At 36.7% G+C, this 26083-nt stretch overlaps 1 protein-coding gene across 5 annotated transcripts in view; it reads right to left on the reverse strand.

Moving 5' to 3' along the window:
• The window catches only part of KIAA1328 (KIAA1328 ortholog), a 386783-nt gene that overhangs the window by 143294 nt on the left and 217406 nt on the right, over nt 1-26083 (reverse strand). For 4 of the 5 annotated variants that reach the window (XM_067699298.1, XM_067699301.1, XM_067699300.1 and 1 more), the window contains 2 exons: nt 14462-15135; nt 7586-7693 (listed from right to left, as the gene is read on the reverse strand). In XM_067699298.1, the coding sequence (XP_067555399.1) occupies nt 7586-7693; nt 14462-15135 (782 nt within the window). The remainder of the gene's footprint in view (nt 1-7585; nt 7694-14461; nt 15136-26083) is intronic. The other variant, XM_067699299.1, reaches the window with a different exon arrangement.

Raw genomic sequence — 26083 nt, forward strand, 5'->3', positions numbered from 1 at the left:
TAAGACGCAGAGATTACCTTCCTCCCCACAGATACATCAGAAACACAACTACACGTGGAACAACTCCTACAGAACACGTACTGAATGCTGGCAGAAGACCTCAGACCTCCCAAAAGGCAAGAAAGTCCCCACGTACCTGGGTAGGGCAAAAGAAAAAAGAATAAACAGAGACAAAAGGATAGGGACGGGACCTGCACCAGTGGGAGGGAGCTGTGAAGGAGGAAAGGTTTCCACACACTAGGAAGCCCTTTCGCGGGCGGAGACTGCGGGTGGCGGAGGGGGAAGCTTCGAAGGCACAGAGGAGAGCACAGCAACAGGGGTGAGGAGGGCAAAGCAGAGAGATTCCCGCACAGAGGATGGGTGCCGACCGGCACTCACCAGCCCGAGAAGCTTGTCGGCTCACCTGCTGGGGAGGGCGAGGCTGGGAGCTGAGGCTCAGGCTTCCATCCGCACGCAGGCAGAGGACTGGCGGCGTGAACACAGCCTGAAGAGGTTAGTGCACCACTGCTAGCTGGGAGGGAGTCCGGGGAAAAGTCTGGACCTGCTGAAGAGGCAAGAGACCTTTTCTTCTCCCTTTGTTTCCTGGTGCGCGAGGCGAGGGGATTAAGAGTGCTGCTTAAAGGAGCTCCAGAGACGGGCGCAAGGCGCGGCTAACAGCGCGGACCCCAGAGACAGGCATGAGATGCTAAGGCTGCTGCTGCCGCCACCAAGAAGCCTGTGTGTGAGCACAGGTCACTATCCACAACTCCCTTCCAGGGAGCCTGTGCAGCCCGCCACTGCCAGGGTCCCGGGATCCAGGGACAAATTCCCCGAGAGAACGCATGGCGCGCCTCAGGCTGGTGCAACGTCACGCAGGCCTCTGCCCCCGCAGGCTCACCCCGCATCCGTACCCCTCCCTCCCCGCGGCCTGAGTGAGCCAGAGTCCCCCAAGCAGCTGCACCTTTAACCCCGTCCTGTCTGAGCGAAGAACAGACGGCCTCCGGCGACCTACATGCAGAGGCGGGGCCAAATCCAAAGCTGAGCCCTGGGAGCTATGCCAACAAAAAAGAGAAAGGGAAATCTCACCCAGCAGCCTCAGGACCAGCGGATTAAATCTCCACAATCAACTTGATGTACCTGCATCTGTGGAATACCTGAATAGACAATGAATCATGCCAAATTGAGGAGGTGGACTCTGAGAGCAAGATTTATTATTTTTTCCCCTTTTTGTGAGTGTATGCTTCTGTGTGAGATTTTGTCTGTATAGCTTTGCTTTCACCATTTGTCCTAGGGTTCTATCCGTCTGTTTTGGTTTGTTTGTTTTTACTTTTAAAAAATTTTTTTCTTAATAATTATTTTTTATTTTAATAACTTTATTTTATCTGACTTTATTTTATTTTCTTTTATCCTCTTTCTTTCTTTCTCCTTTTCTCCCTTTTATTCTGAGCAGTGTGGATGAAAGGCTCTTGGTGCTGCAGCTAGGAGTCAGTGCTCTGCCTCTGAGGTGGGAGAGCCAACTTCAGGACACTGGTCCACAAGACACCTCCCAGCTCCACATAATATCAAACGGCAAAAATCTCCCAGAGATTTCCATCTCAACACCAACACCCAGCTTCACTCAATGACCAGCAAACTACAGTGCTGGACACCACATGCCAAACAACTAGCAAGACAGGAACACAACCCCACCCATTAGCAGAGAGGCTGCCTAAAATCATAATAACTTCACAGACACCCCAAAACGCACTACCAGACATGGACCTGCCCACCAGAAAGACAAGATCCAGCCTCATCCACCAAAACATAGGCACTAGTCCCCTCAACAGGAAACCTACTGAACCCACTGAACCAACCTTAGCCACTGGGGAAGACACCAAAAACAATGGGAACTATGAACCTGAAGCCGGCAAAAAGGAGACCCCAAACACAGTAAGATAAGCAAAATGAGAAGACAGAAAAACACACAGCAGATGAAGGAACAAGATAAAAACCCACCAGACCTAACAAATGAAGAGGAAATAGGCAGTCTACCTGAAAAAGAATTCAGAATAATGATAGTAAAGATGATCCAAAATCTTGGAAATAGAATAGAGAAAATGCAAGAAACATTTAACATGGACCTAGAAGAACTAAAGGTGAAACAAGCAACGACGAACAACACAATAAATGAAATTAGAAGGGATCAATAGCAGAATAACTGAGGCAGAAGAACGGATAAGTGACCTGGAAGATAAAATAGGGGAAATAACTACTGCAGAGCAGAATAAAGAAAAAAGAATGAAAAGAACTGAGGACAGTCTCAGAGACCTCTGGGACAACATTAAACACACCAACATTCAAATTATAGGGGTTCCACATGAAGAAGAGAAAAAGAAAGGGACTGAGAAAATATTTGGAGAGATTATAGAAAGAGATTATAGAAAACTTCCCTAATGTGGAAAAGAAAATAGTTAATCAAGTCCACGAAGCACAGAGAGTCCCATACAGGATAAATCCAAGGAGAAACACGCCAAGACACATATTAAGCAAACGGTACAAAGAAAACATATTAAAAGCAGCAAGGGAAAAACAACAAATAACACACAAGGGAATCCCTATAAGGTTAACAGCTGATCTTTCAGCAGAAACTCTGCAAGTCAGAAGGGACTGGCGGGACATATTTAAAGTGATGAAGGAGAAAAACCTACAACCAAGATTACTCTACCCAGCAAGTATCTCATTCAGATTTGATGGAGAAATTAAAACCTTTAGAGACAAGCAAAAGCTGAGAGAGTTCAGCACCACCAAAACAGCTTTACAACAAATGCTAAAGGATCTTCTCTAGGCAAGAAACACAAGAGAAGGAAAAGACCTACAATAACAAACCCAAAACAATTAAGAAAATGGGAATAGGAACATACATATCGATAATTACCTTAAATGTAAATGGATTAAATGCTCTCACCAAAAGACACAGACTGGCTGAATGGATACAAAAACAAGACCCATATATATGCTGTCTACAAGAGACCCACTTCAGACCTAGAGACACATACAGACTGAAAGTGAGGGGATGGAAAAAGATATTCCATGCAAATGGAAACCAAAAGAAAGCTGGAGTAGCAATTCTCATATCAGACAAAATAGACTTTAAAATAAAGACTATTAGAAGAGACAAAGAAGGACACTACATAATGATCAAGGCATCGATCCAAGAAGAAGATATAACAATTGTAAATATTTATGCAACCAACATAGGAGCACCTCAATACATAAGGCAAATACTAACAGCCATAAAAGGGGAAATCGACAGTAACACATTCATAGTAGGGGACTTTAACACCCCATTTTCACCAATGGACAAATCATCCAAAATGAAAATAAATAAGGAAACACAAGCTTTAAATGATACATTAAACAAGATGGACTTAATTGATATTTATAGGACACTCCATCCAAAAACAACAGAATACACATTTTTCTCAAGTACTCATGGAACACTCTCAAGGATACATCGTATCTTGGGTCACAAATCAAGCCTTGGGAAATTTAAGAAAACTGAAACTGTATCAAGTATCTTCTCAGACCACAATGCTATGAGACTAGATATCAATTACAGGAAAAGATCTGTAAAAAATACAAACACATGGAGGCTAAACAATACACTACTTAACAATGAGACGAGCACTGAAGAAATCAAAGAGGAAATCAAAAGATACCTAGAAACAAATGACAATGGAGACACAATGACCCAAAACGTATGGGAAGCAGCAAAAGCAGTTCTAAGAGGGAAGTTTATAGCAATACAATCCTACCTTAAGAAACAGGAAACACCTAGAATAAACAACCTAACCTTGCACCTAAAGCAATTAAGAGAAAGAAGAACAAAAAAACTACAAAGTTAGCAGAAGGAAAGAAATCATAAAGATCAGATCAGAAATAAATGAAAAAGCAATGAAGGAAATGATAGCAAAGATCAATAAAACTAAAAGCTGGTTCTTTGAGAAGATAAACAAAACTGATAAACCATTAGCCAGACTCATCAAGAAAAAAAGGGAGAAGAGTCAAATCAATAGAATTAGAAATGAAAAAGGAGAAGTAACAACTGACCCTGCAGAAATACCAAAGATCATGAGAGATTACTACAAGCAACTCTATGCCAATAAAATGGACAACCTGGAAGAAATGGACAAATTCTTAGAAATGCACAATCTGCCAAGACTGAATCAGGAAGAAATAGAAAATATGAACAGACCAATCACAAGCACTGAAATTGAAACTGTGATTAAAAATCTTCCAACAAACAAAAGCCCAGGACCAGATGGCTTCAAGGCGAATTCTATGAAACACTTATAGAAGAGCTAAGACCTGTCCTTCTCAGACTCTTCCAAAACATAGCAGAGGGAGGAACACTCCCAAACTCATTCTACGAGGCCACCATCACCCGGACACCAAAACCAGACAAGGATGTCACAAAGAAAGAAAACTACAGGGCAAAATCACTGATGAACATAGATGCAAAAATACTCAACAAAATACTAGCAAACAGAATCCAACAGCACATTAAGAGGATCATACACCATGATCAAGTGGGGTTTATTCCAGGAATACAAAGATTCTTCAAAATATGCAAATCAATCAATGTGATACACCATATTAACAAATTGAAGGAGACAAACCATATGGTCATCTCAATAGATGCAGAGAAAGCTTTTGACAAAGTTCAACACCCATGTATGATAAAAACCCTCCAGAAAGTAGGCATAGAGGGAACTTTACTCAACATAATAAAGGCCATATATGACAAACCCACAGCCAACATCCTCCTCAATGGTGAAAAACTGAAAGCATTTCCACTAAGAACAGGAACAAGACAAGGTTGCCCACTCTCACCACTCTTATTCAACATAGTTTTGGAAGTTTTAGCCACAGCAATCAGAGAAGAAAAGGAAATAAAAGAATCCAAATCGGAAAAGAAGAAGTAAAGCTGTCACTGTTTGCAGATGACATGATCCTATACATAGAGAATCCTAAAGATGCTACCAGAAAACTACTAGAGCTAATCAATGAATTTGGTTAAGTGGCAGGATACAAAATCAATGAACAGAAATCTCTGGCATTCCTATATACTAATGATGAAAAATCTGAAAGTGAAATCAAGAAAACACTCCCATTTACCACTGCAACAAAAAGAATAAAATATCTAGGAATAAACCTACGTAAGGAGACAAAAGACTTGTATGCAAAAAATTATAAGACACTGATGAAAGAAATTAAAGATGATACAAATAGATGAAGAGATATACCATGTTCTTGGATGGAAGAATCCACAGTGTGAAAATGACTCTACTACCCAAAGCAATCTACAGATTCAATCCAATCCCTATCAAACTACCACTGGCATTTTTCACAGAACTAGAACAAAACATTTCATAATTTGTATGGAAACACAGAAGACCCCAAATAGCCAAAGCAAGCTTGAGAACGAAAAACAGAGCTGGAGGAATCAGGCTCCCTGACTTCTGACTATACTACAAAGCTACAGTAATCAAGACAGTATGGTATTGGCACAAAAACAGAAATATAGATCAATGGAACAGGATAGAAAGCCCAGAGATAAAGCCACGCACATATGGTCACCTTATCTTTGATAAAAAAGCGGCAGGAATGTACAGTGGAGAAAGGACAGCCTCTTCAATAAGTGGTGCTGGGAAAACTGGACAGGTACATGTAAAAGTATGAGATTAGAACACTCCCTAACACCTCACACAAAAATAAGCTCAAAATGGATTAAAGCCCTAAATGTAAGGCCAGAAACTATCAAACTCTTAGAGGAAAACATAGGCAGAACACTCTATGACATAAATCACAGCAAGATCCTTTTTGACCCATCTCCTAGAGAAATGGAAATAAAAACAAAAATAAACAAATGGAACCTAGTGAAACTTCAAAGCTTTTGCACAGCAAAGGAAACCATAAACAAGACAAAAAGACAACCCTCAGAATGGGAGAAAGTATTTGCAAATGAAGCAACTGACAATGGATTAATCTCCAAAATTTACAAGCAGCTCATGCAGCTCAATAACAAAAAAACAAACAACCTAATCCAAAAATGGGCAGAAGACCTAAACAGACATTTCTCCAAAGAAGATACACAGATTGCCAACAAACACATGAAAGAATACTCAACATCATTAATCATTAAAGAAATGCAAATGAAAAGTACAATGAGATATCATCTCACACCGGTCAGAATGGTCATCATCAAAAAATCCATAGACAATAAATGCTGGAGAGGGTGTGGAGAAAAGGGAACACTCGTGTGCTGCTGTGGAAATGTGAATTGGTACAGCCACTATGGAGAACTGTATGGAGGTTCCTTAAAAAACTACAAATAGAACTACCATATGACCCAGCAATCCCACCACTGGGCATATACCCTGAGAAAACCATAATTCAAAAAGAGTCATGTACGAAAATGTTCATTGCAGCTCTATTTACAATAGCCAGGAGATGGAAGCATCCTATGTGTCCATTATTGGATGAATGGATAAAGATGATGTGGCACATATATACAATGGAATATTACTCAGCCATAAAAAGAAACGAAAATGAGTTTATTGTGGTGAGGTCAATGGACTTAGTGTCTGTCATACAGAATGAAGTAAGTCAGAAAGATAAAGACAAATACCGTATGCTAACACATATATGTGGAATCTAAGAAAAAAAAATGTCATGAAGAACCTAAGGGAAAGACGGGAATAAAGACACAGATGTACTATAGAATGGACTTGAGGATATGGGGAGGGGGAAGGGTAAGCTGTGACAAAGTGAGACAGTGGCATGGACATATATACGCTACCAAACTTAAAACAGATAGCTAGTGGGAAGCAGCCGCATGGCACAGGGAGATCAGCTCGGTGGTTTTTGACCACCTAGAGGGGTGGGATAGGGAGGGTGGGAGGGAGGGAGATGCAAGAGGGAAGAGATATGGGAACATATGTATATGTATAACTGATTCACTTTTTTATAAAGCAGAAACTAACACACCATTGTAAAGCAATTATACTCCAATAAAGATGTAAAAAAAAAAAAAAAGAATCTTAAAAGGATTTATACGTACTTTAAGCTAGTAGTTCTGCATACATTAAAAATGTATGTACAGAAATGTTCCTCAAAGCATAATTTATTGTATAATAGTAAAACCTTATATTATCCAATAACAGGCTTATTGATAAATATTGAGTAATATTCGTCACATGATAGATATTGGTTAAATGAATTAATATCATGTTTTCATAAAAAAGGACATCAGAAACTGGGATACACAAAAAAAAGCAAAAAATAAAATTCTGTATAAGCATAATCCCTATTACGATATAGAAATTATTATTATGAAAGAGAGAGGGGAAAAGGCCTCATAGGATTGTCTCTGAATGGTAGGATTATGAATGATTTTTATTTTCTTCTTTACTTTTCTATATTTTTCAAAAATTTATAATGTGAATATATTTATTCATATGATCAGAAAACTGGATTCACCAATATGAAGCTATAAATATATACCAACCATATCCTTAATATCTGTGTGCTACATATTTTGCCTTCACCGACCACCCAAGTTTACCTTGGTCCAGAGCCACTCTCATTCATATCCAGCCTCAGCTCTCGGGGTGTAGTAATGTCTTTATTAGCAACCAGTTCTCTTGACTTAAATACAGCTTGAGTTCTTAACCTGTAAAAATAGATTTAGACATAGAAATAGAACAAACAATACTAAAATTTGTATGGAACCATAAAAGACCCTGAATAGCTAAATCTTGAGAAAGAAGACCAAAGTTGGAAGCATTACATTCTCTGATTTCCAACTATATTACAAAGCTATAGTCAAAACAGTACTGGCATACAATTCAACACTAAAACACCAAATAAACAGGTTAAAAAAATGGGCAGAGGATCTGAATAGACATTTGTTCAAAGAAGACATACAGATGGCCAACAGGGACATGAAAAGATGCTTAACATCACTTATCATCAGGGAAATGAAAATCAAAACCATAATGAGATATCACCTCACACCTGTCAGAATGGCCATTATCAAGAAGACAGCAAATAACAAGTGTTGACAAGGATGTGAAGAAAAGGGAATCCTCGTGCACTGTTGGTAGGAATGTAAATTGGTGTAGCCGCTATGGAAAACAGTACGGAGATTCCTCAATAAATTAAAAATAGAACTATTATATGATGTAGCAATTCCACTCCTGGGTATTTATCTGAAGAAAACAAAAACGCTAATGATTCAACAGAAAAGATACATGCGTCCCTGTGTTCACTGCAGCATTATTTACAATAGCCAAGATACGGAAGCAACCTTAGTGTCCGTCAACAGATGAATGGATAAAGAAGATGTGGTATATGTATATAATGGAGTATTACACAGCCATACAAAAGGATAAAATCTTGCCATGTGCAACAACATGGATGGACTTGGAGGGTATTATGCTAAGTGAAATAAGTCAGACAGAGAAAGATAAATACTGTATGATTTCACTTATATGTGGACTCTAAAAAACAAATGAACAAACATAATGAAACAGAAACAGAGTCATAAATATAGAGAACAAATAGGTGGTTGCCAGAGGGGAGAGGGGTCAGGGTAGGTGAGAAATAGGTGAGGGAGATTAAGAGGTACAGTACAAATTTCCAGTTGCAAAATAAATGAGACATGGCTATGAAATGTACAGTATGGGGAATATAGTCAATAATTATGTAATATCTTTCTGTGGTGACACATGACAACTAGACTTATTGTGGTGATCATTTTGAAATGTATAGATATATCAAGTCACTATCTTATATACCAGGAACTAACATAGTATTGTAGGTCAATTATACTTCAAAAACAAACAAAGAAACAAACTCATAGGAAAAAAAGGTGAGGTTTGTGCTACCAGAGATGATAGGTAGGGAGAAGGGGAATTAGATAAAAGTAGATAAAAGGTACAAACTTCCAATTATAAGCTAAACAAGTACTAGGGATGTAATATACAACATAATAAATATAATTAACATTGCTGTATGTTATATATGAAAGTTGTTAAGAGAGTAAACCCTAATGGTTCTTATCACAAGGAAAAAACATTTTTTTCTATTTAATTTTGTATCTATATAAGATGATAGATATTCACTAAACTTATCTTGGTAGTCATTTCATGATGTATGTAAGTGAAATTATCATGCTCTACACCCTAAACTTATACAGTGCTGTACGCCAATTATAGTTTAATAAAACTAGAAGAGGGGCTTCCCTGCTGGCGCAGTGGTTAAGAATCCACCTGCCAATGCAAGGGACATGGGTTCAATCCCTGGGCCGGGAAGATCCCACATGCCACGGAGCAAGTAAGCCCGTGTACCAGAACTACTGAGCCTGCGCTCTAGAGCCCACGAGCCACATCTACTGAGCCCATGTGCCACAACTACTGAAGCCCGCACGCCTAGAGCCTGTGCTCTGCAACAAGAGAAGCCACCGCAATGAGAAGCCTGCGTACCACAACAAAGAGTAGCCCCAGCTCACCGCAACTAGAGAAAGCCCGTGCACAGCAACAAAGACCCAATGCAGCCAAAGATAAATAAATAAATAAATAAATATATTAAAAAAAAAACTGGAAGTAAAAAGAGTAAATCAGAAATAAATAGAAGTGAGAAAAATACTAAATCAAAATACAAAATCAAATGAGTAGACACACCCACACATACAAACTGACATATAAACAGTCACAAAGACCAATAAAACAGAATAGAAAACCCGGAAATAAACCCTTGCATATGTGGTCAACTAATCTTTGATCAGGGCACCAAGAATACACAATTGGGAAAGGATAGTCTCTTCAATAAATGGTTTTGGGAACAATGGACAGCCCCGTGCAAAAGAATGAAATTAGACCAGTATCTTACGTGTTACACATCACATAAGAATTAACTCAAAATGGGTTAAAGACTAGAATGTAAGACCTAAAACCATGAAACTCCTAGAAGAAAACATAGGTGGTAAGCTCACTGACATAGTCTTGGTGATGACCTTTTGGAGCTGACACAAAATATAAAGGCAACAAAACCCAAAAATAAATAAGTGGGACTACATCAAACTATAAAGCCTCTGCACAGCAAAGGAAACCACCAACAAAATGAAAAGGAGACCTACCAAATGGGAGAAAATATTTGCAAATCATATATCTGATAAAGGGGTAATATCCAAAATATATAAAGAACTTATATAATTCAATAGCAAAAACCCAAACAATCCAATTAAAAAATGAGCAGAGGATGTGAATAGACATTTTCTCAAAGAAGGTATACAGATGGCTAACAGATACATGAAAAGATGCTCAATATCACTAATCATCAGGGAAATGCAAATCAATACTACAATGAGATGTCACCTCATACCTGTTAGAATGGCTATTATCAAAAAGACAAGAAACAACAATTGTTGGTCATGATATGGAGAAATGGGAATCCCTATATATTCTTGGGGAGAATGTAAAGTGGTACAGTCATTATGGAAAACAGTACGGAAAATCCTCAAAATTTAAAAATAGAACTACCATATGATCTAGCAATTGGGTATTTATCTTCAGGAAATGAAATTTGTATCTTAAAGAGATGTCTGCATTTCCATGTTCATTGCTGCATTAATCACAATAGCCAAGATATGGAAACAACCTAAGTGTCTATTGACAGAAGAATGGATAAAGAAAATGTGAGATACACACACACACACACACACACACACACACAAACATACACACAGTGGAATATTATTCAGCCAGAAAAAAGAAGGAAATCCTGCCATTTGCAACAGTATGCATGAACCTAGAGGACATTACATTCAGTGAACATATCAACATACCAAAATATGTGAGACTAACAGTGCTGAGAGGGATATTTATGGCCCTAAATGCTTCCAGTAAAAAAGAAGAAAAGTATCAAATCAATAATCTAAGCTCCCACCTTAAGACAGAAAAAAAGAACAAGATAAATCCAAAGCAAGCAGAAATAAGGAAATACTAAGAAATGAATCAATTAAATAAATGAGACCCGTATTATCTTGATACCAAAACCAAAGCCAGTATAAAAAAAGAAAACTACAGACCAATATCCCTCATACATATTGATGTAAATATCCTTAATAAAATATTAGTAAATAGAAATTTGTAGTATATAAAAAGTATTATACACTATGACCAAGGAGATTTATTCCAGGGATACAATGCTAGGTCAATATTAAAAAGAACTGTCAATGCAACCCACCATATTGGCAATCTAAAAGAGAAAAATCAAACAATCACATCAATTAACACATAAAAGGTATCTGACAAAATTCAACAGTCATTATGGAAACTTTATATCATCTACAATAAAAAAAAATCAAACTTCATCAAAATTGAAAACTTTTGCTTTGTGAAAGATCCTTTTTGAGACTGAAAAGACAGGCTACAGACCAGGAGAAAATACTTGCAATCCACCTATCTGACAAAGGACTTATATCCTTTGAATATATAAGGAACTCTCAAAACTCAACAGGAAAACAATTCAAACAATCCGGTTGGAATATGGCAAGAGATATTAAAGGGACAATTTACCCAAAAGGATGGAAGGAGGGCAAACTAGCAAATGAAAAGATATTCAATATCACTAGCCATTAGGAAAATGCAAACTAAGACGACAATGAAATATCACTACACACAGATTAGAACATGTCAAATAAAAACCTGTGACACTATCAAATGCCGGAAAGGAGGTGGAGAAATGATCTTTCATACTGGTAGAAAAGTATTTTAAACTTAATGTGGTATAAGTTAAGTATGATCTTATCATAAGATTTAGCAATCTTACTCCTAGTTTTCATTTGTAGAAACAAAAACCTTAGGCCACACTAAAACTTGTATTAGAATATATAGCAGCTCTATTTGTAGCAGAAAAAAACTGAAAACAACCAATTGTCCTTTAACAGATAAATGGTTAAACATCCCATGGTATATCCATATCGTGGAATAGTACTCAGAAATCAAAAGGTACAATATATGCGACAACCTAGATGGATGTCAAGAACATTATGCTGAATGAGAAAAGCCAATATCAAAATTTCACATACTGTATAATTCCATTTATATAACATTTTCAAAATAACAAAATTATAGACATAGACAACAGATTAGGAGTCTCCAGGGGTTAGGGATGGGGGCGCAGAGAGTGACTCTAACAGAAGAGTACAAAGGAAATCTTGGTGGTGCTGAAATAGTCCTGTAGTTTGATTGTGGTGGTGGTTACACAAATCCACACGTGATAAAATGGCATAGAAATACACATACACACTGTACCAATGTTAATTTACTAGTTTTGGTAATATATTACAGTTGTATAAAATGTAGTCATTGGGAGAAGTTGGTTTTTGCAACTTCTATCAATCTAATTGTTTCAAAATAAAAAGTTTTTAAAAATCTCTATACATATGCATAAACGTTTACAATTTATATACACAAAACTTGTTCAAAATCTGTGTTTCATAGCTCTTTCAAAATACAAAATCAAAGCTCTAAATCAAAATACATAGCTCTAAATCAAAATACAAAATCAAATGAGTAGACACACCCACACATACAAACTGACATATAAACAGTCACAAAGACCAATAAAACAGAATAGAAAACCCGGAAATAAACCGGGTCATCATCAAAAAATCCATAGACAATAAATGCTGGAGAGGGTGTGGAGAAAAGGGAACACTCGTGTGCTGCTGTGGAAATGTGAATTGGTACAGCCACTATGGAGAACTGTATGGAGGTTCCTTAAAAAACTACAAATAGAACTACCATATGACCCAGCAATCCCACCACTGGGCATATACCCTGAGAAAACCATAATTCAAAAAGAGTCATGTACGAAAATGTTCATTGCAGCTCTATTTACAATAGCCAGGAGATGGAAGCATCCTATGTGTCCATTGATCACTATGGATCACTATGGGCATCCTATGTGTCCATAGGATCACTATGATCCTATGTGTCCATTGATGTGTCCTTGATCACCCCATCAGCTGGGGTGATCAAGAGAACAATAAAGACTTTATTATCATTATGCAGCACTATTTGAACATACAATCCTGTTCAAATGAACATGATGCCTAGTCTAAAATTACCCTTTCTCCCCTGCTAGACTGTGACCTCTTTAAAGACCGCACTTGAAATTTTTTTTACCTATCCCAAGTACCTAGAACCATTCCTCACATAACATAGGCATTCGATAAATGTTTGTTGAATGAAGTTCTCAGGAGAGACTACACATGAACTGGAGTATTAGAGACTGGGGTCATAAAATTGAAGCAACATTTCAGCCTTTGGTTACAATCTTGTTACAAGAGACTTCATTTTCACTTCCTTTAAAAGCCTCCAGGTTTCAACAATGAAGAATAAAACTGATCATGAAGAGAAAGAGGAAGACCACTTTTGCTTCCTAGAAGAGTCAGTATTACACTGAAGGAAAAATTTCAAGATGGAACTTTCAAAGAAATTAAAATTTAAAAAATATTAGGCAAGATCTGAAAATGAAAGAAAATTAACTCCAAGAAGTAAAAGAAAATAACACTAGTATTAAGTGTGTCTGTATAGGATCTATGTGTCTAAGAATGCGTACAAAGGGGAAATGGTATGTTTGACCAAGGAGGAAATGGCAGGGAAAGACACGCGCACACACACACACACACACACACACACACACACACACACACAAATTCCCTATGAAAACTTGAAACTTACTTTTTAAAAAAGACATAAATGTCATATTTTCTTGTGTTTAAAATACAATTGTGTCTGATTTATTACTATTTTTAAACTAAGATAACAAACTTTATGACTCTGCATGTAAAACTATGCTGAACACTACATGATATAAAACAGGACTTTAGCTTTTGAAACATTGTTCTCAGGGAAAAATTGTTAGAGGAAGAACAGTTTAAATGTGGGTATGTGTATAAGAAACTGGTTATTGAAGAGGCTATGCTTCATGACCAGAAAAGACTGAATTTAGAAGGTTCCCATCATTCGTTGCATGGAATGATGACAGCTAGCCACACTTCAGTCTGATTTCACATCCTGAAACCTCATGCTTTTACTTAATGGTAATATTCTCTACAATGACATCAAACAGCAAAGGATTTTGTGTAACGGTAATATTTAAAAATACTGTCTTTCGAATCCAGCAAAAATTATACTGGACTACTGAGAAGTAGATATTCTAAGCTAACATTTTGGAAGACAAGGTAATCTTTCAAGTCTTCCCCAAAAGACAGTGCAATTTACTTGCAAGTCATAGCTGCTGTGCATCTTGAGCAAACCAAAGTCCCGAGGAACTTCTGTTCCTACACATCTGTTATAGTAACACAGCTGTCATTTTATACTGTGTTCTCCAAGCTATAGATACTGCTGAAAGAACAGGTAGGACTCACCAGTTATAGTCCAGTCGAGACTGATGAAGCTGCTGCTGCTTTAGGAGTAGTTTTGTCTCCTGCTGGGCCAGTAGATGCTGAAGGCGTTCCTTTTCAATTTCCAGCTCCATTTTCTGAAGCATGAGTTGCTGCCTTCTATCTTCTGAGAGCTGCTTTTTGACATCAGTTTCACTAGGCTGCAGTGCCCCTTGGCCACGCATCAGAGATGCCCAGGAAAGCCCACAATACCTGCATGATTCCAGATGTGTCCTGGAATATTCAGGGACCATGTTTGTCGGATGGCTCTCACGAACATGATCCGCATTTTCAGAAAGTCTATGACCACAACACTGACTAGGTGGAGTAGCCTTACGGTGTTGGCATTCCTTCATGTTCAGGTCCTCTGGTGGAACTTTCTCTGTAGGTACTGCATCTACTAGTTTTTTCCCTGGGGATCCATAATTACATGTTCTGGTCTCTGATGGCACCTTGTCCACATCCTCTTTGGGATAATGAAGGGCTGCTTGTTTCAAAGAATTATTCCTAAATTCCGCAAGGGATTCTGAAGCTGAGTCCTGATTTGCAGACTTAGGCCTTTGCTTGGTTTGAGTGTGGGTTTGTGGTTTGGCTACACTCAAGTAGGAACCATCCAGTTCCACAGATGAAGACCAGAGAGTGCTTTTCCTATCGGATACCTAAAAGGAATCGCAAGATCACTTGTCAAATAAGAGCACAACAGGAGTTATTTTGACTTTTCAGAATTCAGTGATATATGTTTACCAAGACAAAGCTGTGTTTTTGTCTTCTTAATTAATAAATGATAGTAGTCACATAGCTAAACAGACATGTGCCATAAAGCTAATCTCATTTTCAAACAATCTACATTTCAGTAAATCCACAAGGATGAGAAAAAGAAAGTGTTGCCGCTCGCTGCTTAAGCAAGATTTCAGGAATTGCAAATAATGAGGGGTATATAGCATCAACTTTGAGAAGAAGAAAAACATTGAATGTTAATGCCTTAAAATGTTTAATTTTGAATACTAAGCCAAGAAATCCATTCAGCCACCTTAAGTATCTTTCGATTGGCCATTACATAGCATGAGGTTTGATGTAGAACATTTCACCTTATACTGAACAGGATGTTAGTTACTGCTAGAAATTTGATGAGTTCTTATAAATATCTTTACAGCACACAGACAAGACCAAGCACTTTCCACAAAATATGATTCTAATCAAAAGCAGTTATTTAAATACAAAACATATTTAATTTCAGCTGTAAACGTAAGTGATTTTTCAATTAAGCTGTTCAAGTGATTATAGTCTGATAGAACTCAGGCAGAAAGGAAGAGTTGCAAACTACCTTTGACAGGCCAGTAGAGTGAGCTTTCCCAGCATTTTAGCCTCAACCCTGTTTCATCAAGGAGAGCAAAACTTAGTTTGTATTAATGACACTCAAACTTTAGGATGTATCAGAATCACCTGGAGGGCTTGTTCAATGTGAATTGCTTGGCTTATTCCCCAGAGTTTCCAATTCAGTAACTCTAGAGTGGAGTCAGAGAATCTGCATTTTTAACAAGTTCCAATCTGGAACCACACTTTGAGAACCACTGGTCTGTACCATGGGCCATTGCACTGCTCCTTTGTCCCTCTTTTAAGGACCACTTTGATTACATCGGGCCTACCCATGTAATCCTGGCTAATTTCCTCATCTCAAGATCCTTAACTTAATCACGTCTGTAAAGCCTCTTGTCATACAAAGTCGCTTGTGCCATATAAAATGACATTTACAGGTTCCAGGAATTAGGACATGGACATGTTTGGGAGGCTATTATTCAGTTTGCCCCAACTTCTTTTAAAGTAAGAACTAATTCATAAACAGTTGAGATGGTTATGTATTCCAGAGACATGTACTCTAGAATGAATGAATAATTGAGATCCCTAGCAGAGGGGGAAAAAAAATCCCACCAATTTACTTTGCAATAGTTGAAAATGATGAACTGATTGGTAAAAAGTGTCACCTAACATATATATAGCAATACAATTTTTCCTCTCCTATGATAAAAGGGGGCTATTACAATGACTCTTTTAAGATTTTGAGTTTCTAAAGCAATGTTAAAGGAGTTCTGTTTAAATTAGAATGAGCCACATCTGGGGAGATGTCTTGGGCCTCTTCAAAGAAGCCATGTAATTTTATATGCTGAGCAGATGACACTGAGCAGATGACAAGCTACATAAAAGGAACTAGTCCTAGGGCAAAATTTATGATAAACTACCTCATTAAAAAAATTAACCTTATTTTACACCTAAAGGAAAACTCTAGTCCACATTCATCTCCCCTATTCTGAACTTCTGTAGCACTTACTGTCAACAGAAATATTTACCATTTATCACCTGCTATTTTGTATGATAAACCATCTTTTTATAGATTATACTTTTAAAATGAGAAATAATTTTTTTAAAAGTCCAGAAACTTAAATCAACTATTTTATATCATCATATAGTTTCTAATCCATGTATCATTAATGTAACAGTAGATAGCATGTATATATTATTTTATATTCTCATTTTTGTTCCTTAACATTATTTACATATGTGCATTTTTAGGTATTTATATAGCTTACACTTACTTTAATGATGTTGAGTGTTACATTATTCACAAATGTCAGGTATTTGGAATATTTCTAAAATATTTTGTAGTTAGCTTTTATGTTTTTGAGAGGCACTACAACTTAATGATTTCCATGCATGTTTTGCTCAAAGAGAATACTGCTTTGCCAATTATCTGCTGGGTGACTGTGCAACTTGGTAGACCGAGTTCTAAGATGGTCCTCAAGATTCCCATCCTTTTGGTGTCCCCACCCTGTATTATCTCCTCCCCTTAAGTGAGGGTAGAACTTGTGAATATGATCAGATCAATCCTGTGGTTATGTTACCTTATATGGCAAAAAGGACTTTGCAGATGTAACTGAGGCTCCAGCTGACTTTGAATTAATAAAAAGGGAGATTATCTCATGCGGGCCAGACCTAGTCAGGTAAGCCCTTTAACAGAGGGTCTGGTGCCCTCCCCAAGATCAGAGATTCTCCTGCTGGCCTTGAAGAAATAAGCTACTGTGTGGTGGGAGGGCTTTTTTTTTTTTTTTAAGATTTTATTGAAGTAGAGTTGATTTACATGTTGTGTTAATTTCTGCTGTACAGCAAAGCGACTCAGTTACACATATATATTGGGTTGACCAAAAAGTTCATTCAGTTAGTGAATACATTGTTCAATAAAATTCTTGGTGAAAATGAGTCTTTTATTTTTACTTAAAACCGAACGAACTTTTTGGCCAACCCAATATATTCTTTTTCATATTCATCATGGTTTGTCACAGGATATTGAATATAGTTGCCTGTGCTATACAGTAGGACCTTGTTGTTTATCCATCCTATACATAATAGTTTGCATCTGCTAACCCCAGACCCAGATATAGAGAACAGTCTTGTGGTTGCCAAGGGGCGTGGGGGTGGGGGGAAGGAATGGGAGTTTGGGATTAGCAGAGGCAAACTATTATACATAGGGTGGGATGGCTTATGGAGGGGCTCATGTGGCAATGACCTCTGGAGCAGAAGGCAGTTTCCAGACAACAGTGAGCAAGAAAATGAGGCACCTACCATACATATGCAAGGAAATAAATCCTGCCAACAACCCACTGAATGTAGCCCAGCTGGCATCTTGATTGCAGCCTTCTAAGACCCTGAGCATAGGACCCAACTAAGCTGTGCCAGACTCTTGAACCACAGACACTGTGAGATAGTAAATGTGTGTTGTTTTAAGCTGCTAAGTTTGTAGTAATTTGTTACACAGCAATAAAAACTAATATAACATATTATCCAACTTGCCTGAGCCTCAGGTTCCTCAACAGAAAACCAGGGATTAAAAATAGCAGCTACATCAAAACTGAACGTGGTGGTGAGACAGATGAGCAGTTATCAAGGGTGCTAATTTATAAGGGTACTAATTTACAAAAAGGAAACACAAACCTTATATTTATCCAACTTCTTTCAAGGAGAACATTGTGGTGTATGTGTGCAGGGGGAGTGGGGTGGGGTGAGATCACCAAGGGGCACATTCAGTTACAACAGATTATCTCTGAACTGTCTTCAAGGAAAATGAGTTCAGTTATCTATCTTCATTTTGCTACAGTGAGGTTTGTAGTTGGGCCAGAGTTGAATTGCTTGAGATAATAGAGAGGTTCTTCATCTTTCTCCTTCATATAAAGGATGTCAGTCTTAACACTAACATCCTGCACTGCCTCTTAAGGTTGTTGTGATGATTAGATGAGATAATTCATATAAAGTGCTTTGGATGGGGCTTAATTTGCCTTTGCGACACACGGAAGTCACAGTGGGCTTAAATGAAACTGATGTATTTTTCTTTCTGGGGCTGCTCCATGCTTTCTATATGATATTTACAAATATAACTTCTCTTAACTGAGGCTTAAACTAACAACAAATCCCAAACTGCTGTCTCTGGTATATGGGTTTGACATGAATTTTTCAGATATATAACACTAACTTAGAAAACATTAGATATTTTTTTAAATGGAGGCATAACTTATACATAATAAAATGCACATATCTTAAGTATACAGCTTGATGAATTTTTATACTTGCATTTACCCAAGTAATCATCACCCACATCAAGTTATAGAACAATTCCATTACCCCAGAAAGTTCCTTTGTGTTCTTTCTAGTCAATATCACATCCTCACACTCCCAGGAGTAACCATTGTTCTGATTCTTATGATCATAGATTAGTTTTGCCTATGTTGAACTTCATATAAATGGAATCATACAGTATGCTACCCTTTTGTACCTGATTTCTTAAGCTCAACATAATTTTTGAGTATCTTCTGTGTTGTTGTGCATATCAATAGTTCATTCTTTTTTACTGCTGCATAGTACTTCATTGTATGAATAAAGCAAAATTTGTTTATCCTTTTATTGGATTAGGTTGTTTCCAGTTTAGGACTATTATATATGAAGCTGCTATGAATATTCTCATACAAGCCTTTTTTTTAGACATACACATTTGTTTCTCTTGGGCACAGGGTAGGCATATTTGACTTTATTAGAAACGCCAGTAAGCTTTCCAAAGTGGTTATTCTGTTTCACACCCCCATCCGCAAATTAAGAGAGTCCCAGTTGCTTCACATTCACAGCAACACTCCCTAGTGTGTTTCATTTTTAGACAATCTGGTGCCTGTATAGTTAAATAACACTGTGGTTTTATTTTCCATTTCCCTGATATGTAATGATATTAATGAACATATGCTTGATGGTCATTTGGATATCTTTTATGAAGTTCTTGTTGAAACTAATATATTTAAATAATTCAAAATAATTTTTAAAGGAGTGAAGATGAGAAATGAAAAATGAAGGTCAGGGAAGACAATGTCATGCAAATTGTTTCTGATGAGATAACTTGGCTCTAAATGGTCACCTTCATTGACCACTGAATGCAGAACATGCTCCCAGAACACCCTGTCACTTTGGCTGCTCTCAACTCAGAGTTTACCATATACTGTGCTAAATGTTTTACATATTCAACCTATTATTCTTAACAACAATTCTGTAAGGTAGTTATTATAATTAGCATTTTACAGATGAGAAAATGAAGTTCAAGGAATCAACACAACTTTCCCAAGGTCACATCAATATAGTATGTGAGACATGGGGCTATGCCTCACTCCAAATCCATAATCTTCCATTGCTTCCTGCTGTAGATCTTTTTAAAAAAATTCTTTAATATGAAATACATGAAACATAGAAAAGTACACAAAACAGTTATGAGCAAGGCAATGCCCAATGTAACTACCATCCAAGATACAGAAGACGACCCTTGTCTTCTGTACTCAGAAGACCCTGATGGCCCTGAGCAATCACCACTCTCTACCTCTCTTGCCAAAGGGAATGACTACCTTGACTTTAATGGGAATCACTTCTTTGCTTTAACACTTCTCTGCTTAAATATCCATACTAGAGTTCAGTTTTACCTGCTTATTTTTAAAGTATAAATGAAATCATATGATATACATTCTTTTGTGTTTAACTTCTTTCACCCAAAGTTATATTTGTGAAGTTCATACATAGTGCTGCATGTGGCTGTATTTTCATAGCTTTATAGCAGGGGTCAGCAAATTTATTCTGTAAAGGGTCTGACAATAAACATTTTAAACTTTGCAGTCCATACAGACTTTGTCATAACTACTCAGTTATGCTTTTGTAGTGTGAAAGCAAGAGATAATACATAAATGAATAACTATTCTAGGAAAACCTTATTTGTAGACACACTGAAATTTAAATTTCATATAATTTTCCTATTTCATGAAATATTCTTTTTTTCCCAACCATCTAAAAAGCTAAAACCATTCTTAGCTCATGAGTTGTACAAAACGATACAGTTAGCTAGATTTAGCATCCCACAGTTTGCCAAGTGAACTTGATAATTACGTTGCGTGCTCTTCCATTTAAAGGAGTCTATGAATATCCTAAGATATGGTCAAAACTCAATAAGCAAACTGAACAATATGACTTGGGATGTGCTATCTATTTACATGTTTTCTGTGTGATGAAAATGAGTTGGACTGAGTGCTTAATTAGAAATAAACATAAAGCATGTAGAAGAATATACCTGGGCAAGTCACACACATTGTATAAATTAAAAAAAAAAAAGTTTAGACAGAAAATGATCTATGGAAAACAACAGATAAAAATGTTAAGTTCAAAATGGTAGCATATTAGGATTTGTCTTATATAAAAGGTACCATAACCTTGGCTACATCTTTAGACTCTAGATGTGGCAGAAATGAAGCCATAAAATCTTTGACAGGGTATGCTGTGGGATTTACTGTACAAAAGAAAGATGAGGAGAAAATGCAGGCAATACTTGGCTTATGACAGAGTAGAAGCATAATATCTCTTAATTTGGGTAGACACAGGCCAATGACTAGATAAAAAAACACCAATGAGAAAAGTATAAGGTTTTAAAAAAAGTGTGAGAGACTTATCTTGGACACAAAGAAGAATTTTCTGATACTGAAAGTTAGTAAATTTCTGAGTTGGAAGGTTTTCAGAATCTTTAAGATACTCTTTTAAAATATGACAGATATTTTTAAAAGACTTCATAGAAAATAAAGGATGTCTATTTTATAAACATTTATGATATGATCTTGTATGCATGCATGGAAGCACACACAGGTGTGTAGGTACATATATGAACATACACATTCCTATGGTAATCTAGGGCTTTCTGGTGTTCTCACATAATAAAAAATAACTGCAGTATTGCTTCGCGAAACACCATCAACAAGTAAACAGTGATGTTTTATAAATTTCTGCAAATCATTTTTGCAGGCCTGGCCAATCTCTGCTATGAGCCGTAAGGAGAGAGCCAAACTAAACTGCAGTAATTATTTCCTGCAACAGGTTGTTATTTATATAATTAGGAAGAGATTACTTACAATGCATTTATGAGTTGTTAACTACAGGATTAGTCAATAGCACCAACAGATCTTATTGGTATTCATTTCTCTAATGGTAAATAATAATTTACGATCCTGGCAAGCACCCTATTAAACAATCCTCATATTCCCATGGACAGCCTTATAAGAATAAAAATCTCAATTTTGTAACTTCAGAATTTCCCCCTATCCTCTTTATTTTATGATGGAGTCAGAAATTCAAGAGCTAGATAAATATTTCTAAACCTAAACTACTGTGTGTGGGGCAGGTCATTGTATTACCCAGAACATTTGGAGTTAATATAAAATAAGGCACAGAATGACAAGCTGCATTTTTAGTCAAGCTTACATGAACCAGTTGTCAAGCTGACAGAAGCTACGTAATGCAACAGCTGCACTGTATGGTTTGCCAAAGTCTCATCCCAAATAAATGTTCATTCTCCCCAGTGCAATTAACTCTCCTATACTGGCAGATTTTGCTAGATCATCAAGGTAGATTACCTTCTAGTGTTATGAACTAAATACTTACAGGTGTTATATCATCAGTTATAACTTACAAACTTTGGCATTTAGCAAGACATCCAGGCAAATGAATCATCTAATTTATGAATTATTTATAAGAAATTCACAGCATGCTCCTGGCATCATCCATGGCCTTTTCCAGGTCATATGACACCAATTAGAGCTGAATTTTAAATTATTCAATAACCTGAACTCTCTTGTCATTTAACATATAGATATCAACGCAGCAAACAAGTTAAATCTAATGGGCCCTCGAGGTTTAAGCTTCTCCACTGCACAATCGCTAAAGCTGTAGGCCATCAACGGAAGTAACAGAATGCAGCAGTCCAACACATTTGCAAGGCTCTAATAACTTTTTCTATTTCCCAGGGACTGTGGCACAATCTAGGATTATTGAATCTAAAAGGCACTGAAGCCAATAATTATGAGATTTAAAAAGTATAGGCACACAAGATTGTACAAAAGACAGAATATTAGCAACAGATACCAAATGCGGTACCAACTCTTAAGATACATACACTATGGGCCTGCCAAAATTTTTAACAGTAATTACCAGACTCAGAAAAGGCTAAACCTCATATTCTTTAATCATTACTACATTTCCTGAAAGCTGGAATGTGTTGATTTGCTATAAAAATGAATACAGAGCACAGAATAATTGACAGTATACTTAAGGTCAAAATACCTTGATTAGAATTCCAGTACAGCTACTTGGGAATTCTATTATTTTGGGCAAGTCATTTTACATCTCTTAGAGGCGATTTAGATTGTTAGTAAAATGGTTGGGTTTGATAAGCTCTATAGTTTATGTTATCCTTAAGTGCTGAAAACCCTCGGATTGGGTTGTTGTACCCCAAGGAAATGAGAGAAAAGAAAAGGATAGATGAGAAATTATACCAATCAGTAAATGTTCACCTATCAACTAACAGACATACTAAAAAATTACTGAATGCCCCTTGGTTCTATTTCCCCTAGCAAATTCTGTGTTTTAACATTACTGCCTTATATGACTCACATGCTCAAGAACTTAAATCAGCATCTTAATTTATCTATCTGGTCACTAAATCTGAGAGAGACACAAATGAAGATTGAGTAAGACAAAAATACAATTGCGAGGAGAGTCCTAAATATTTGATGGGATTTAAATATTTTGATGGGATGGGACAATCATTCACCATAGAAATACATAACAGTAGTACTGATTCAAATCACTTCCATGTATATGATCATAATTGCTAAAAGAAAAAAAAAAGGAGCTTTATACACGGTTTTCTAAATCTACAAGAGGAAACAGATACCCAAGGCTAGCTTTAATTATTTAATGAAGATCAGAAAGAAGCTAAAATAATTTTTATAGAGAAAACGAGACAAAGCCAAATTAGAAGTGGTGAGGACAATCTTCACAGGTACAAAATAAAAACAAGACATATTGAATAATAAAGCCAAGGGCACTTGGATTCAGTTAGGGATGCAGCACAAGAAAACGATCCAAAAGAGCTAACACCAGTTTTCCCCTGCCACTCCCTTGGCGTTACGTTTGGACAGAGTATCCTGGGGCTCACTGTCCTCTCATATATCCCTCTAGTAACAGCCAGGCTCAAGGATGGAAACAAAAACTGCATGTAGGCAAGATGTTTCAATGCAGTTTTTCTTCTTAAAGGAAGCAAACAAGATTAGTTTGTGTCAAATGAAGGAAAGCTTTAACAAAGTATTCTTAATACACCTTCTAGAAAACATAAAGTTAACACTATTTGAATGTGACCAACTGTCCCTGAAGGGGAAATCAGAATGCATTTATGTTGTTGGTTGAGGGGAAAAAGTATTTGTGTTATATTTTTGAGACTAGAAAATAAAAATAAACTCTCTTGAAAAAGAGCATTTACAAAATACCAAGAAATATAACCTATAGTCTACTTGCAGGAAATAGGAGGAAGGTAAAACCAGGCTCTTTATTATATCAAGATGTCCCAAAGTGAATCACAGCCCTTTTACTAAAGATTAGTGTCTTCCATATTCATTTCTCCCCCATATAAATGGCTGCAGACCGGAAATGTTGAAGAAACCTAATGAGAAGCATTTCTGAATGAACAAAAAACTACCAAACCAAAGAGGTGGTCACCCTTAAAGGGCAAGCTCTCCCTGGGAGCTCAAGCGAATTTTTTAGAATTCTTAGTCCTTTAATTATATAGTACCAAATCCCGACTTTTAAAAATTTAGAACATTTTTTACTAGCTATTTTAGTTTACTGTAAAAAACCAAGAGAAAAGATTTCATTTAGAAACTGATAAAAGATAAAATGAGTGATGCAATTTCCTAGTACTCAAATGCCCTAACTCCTTTTTCTATGCTTTGAAAGTCTACTCTTGTTTTAAGGCTGGCTTAGTACCACTGCCTCCCACTGTAGTTCCCTCACTTCCCAAGCACAGATAAGCTGTGCCTTCCCCAGGAGGCACCCAAGGACAACTCTGTTCAGCCCTTTATTGTCATATTTATTTCATCCTGCTTTATCGCAGTTAGCTGTTTTCACATCTTTAACTTTCTTTGTGATGTGTAAGAATGTACATTTCTCCTTGTGGAAATTGTGAAACCTTTGAGGGCAGTGACCTCAAAAGATACCATCACTTTCATTCATTGCTGTATCTCAATAAGAGATAATAGGTGCTCAATAATTTTTTTTTGCATACAGTTTGGCCCCTCTCCAGTACACGTTGTACGGAACTCGAGGAGAGGGGCAATTTCATATTTCAATGACACTGGTCTTTATAAATAAAAGATACTTAAAGTAATAAATATTTGTGGAATGAACCAGTAAGTAGGAAGCAGGAGCAGCAACAGCTAAATGACCTAATTTGTATCCTAAGGAATTTGATAACTTAGTTTTACTTATTATAAAATATATTGTACTTTTTGCAGGAGCCACTTACTTCTTCTATAAGTACTTTTTTCCAATAAGTCTTTAAAAGTTAATAAAAATTCTATAAATGCAGGAAAAATTCCAACTATATCTCTATATTACACAGGGTCAATAAACATAGGAATCTCAATGCCTTATTTGGTTTGGATCTATGAAACAGTAAATTACAAGAGCACTTTTTGCTTTTCAGATGAGAATCTAAACTTAAAGCACATCATTATATTACTTTCTAAAATGTTCGATGAAATGGTTTTAAAACAAGAAACTATGTTGAAAGACCACAAAATGTGTGCTATATCAACCTAGATTAGGGATAGGCAAACAGACTGGTTGTAAGACACACCTGAGAATAAAAGGCAACTAACTGCCTCAGGATTCCTACTTTGAGTTATTAAAAAAATATGTCATGACATAATTGACTTTCATATCATAAACAAGGCTGACATATTTTGAGAGAGACAACATTAAGTTCAGAAGGAAGATTTATGAAAATTTTGGACAAGCCGGGCTTTCAAAAATGTAAAGTTAATTGTGTTTTCCCCCAATCCTTTTTCAGTTAAGGGTGTCCTCCAATTTGTAAAAGATACTCCCAAACAAATACAGTCCTAGAACTATTTAAAAAAATACTTAAAATAATACATTATTAAGCAATATACATAATAAACAATAATACATAAATAAGCAAAACTTTTGCAGCTAAAAGTC

Source organism: Pseudorca crassidens, chromosome 12 (assembly GCF_039906515.1).
Source record: "Pseudorca crassidens isolate mPseCra1 chromosome 12, mPseCra1.hap1, whole genome shotgun sequence".
Lineage (NCBI taxonomy): Eukaryota > Metazoa > Chordata > Mammalia > Artiodactyla > Delphinidae > Pseudorca > Pseudorca crassidens.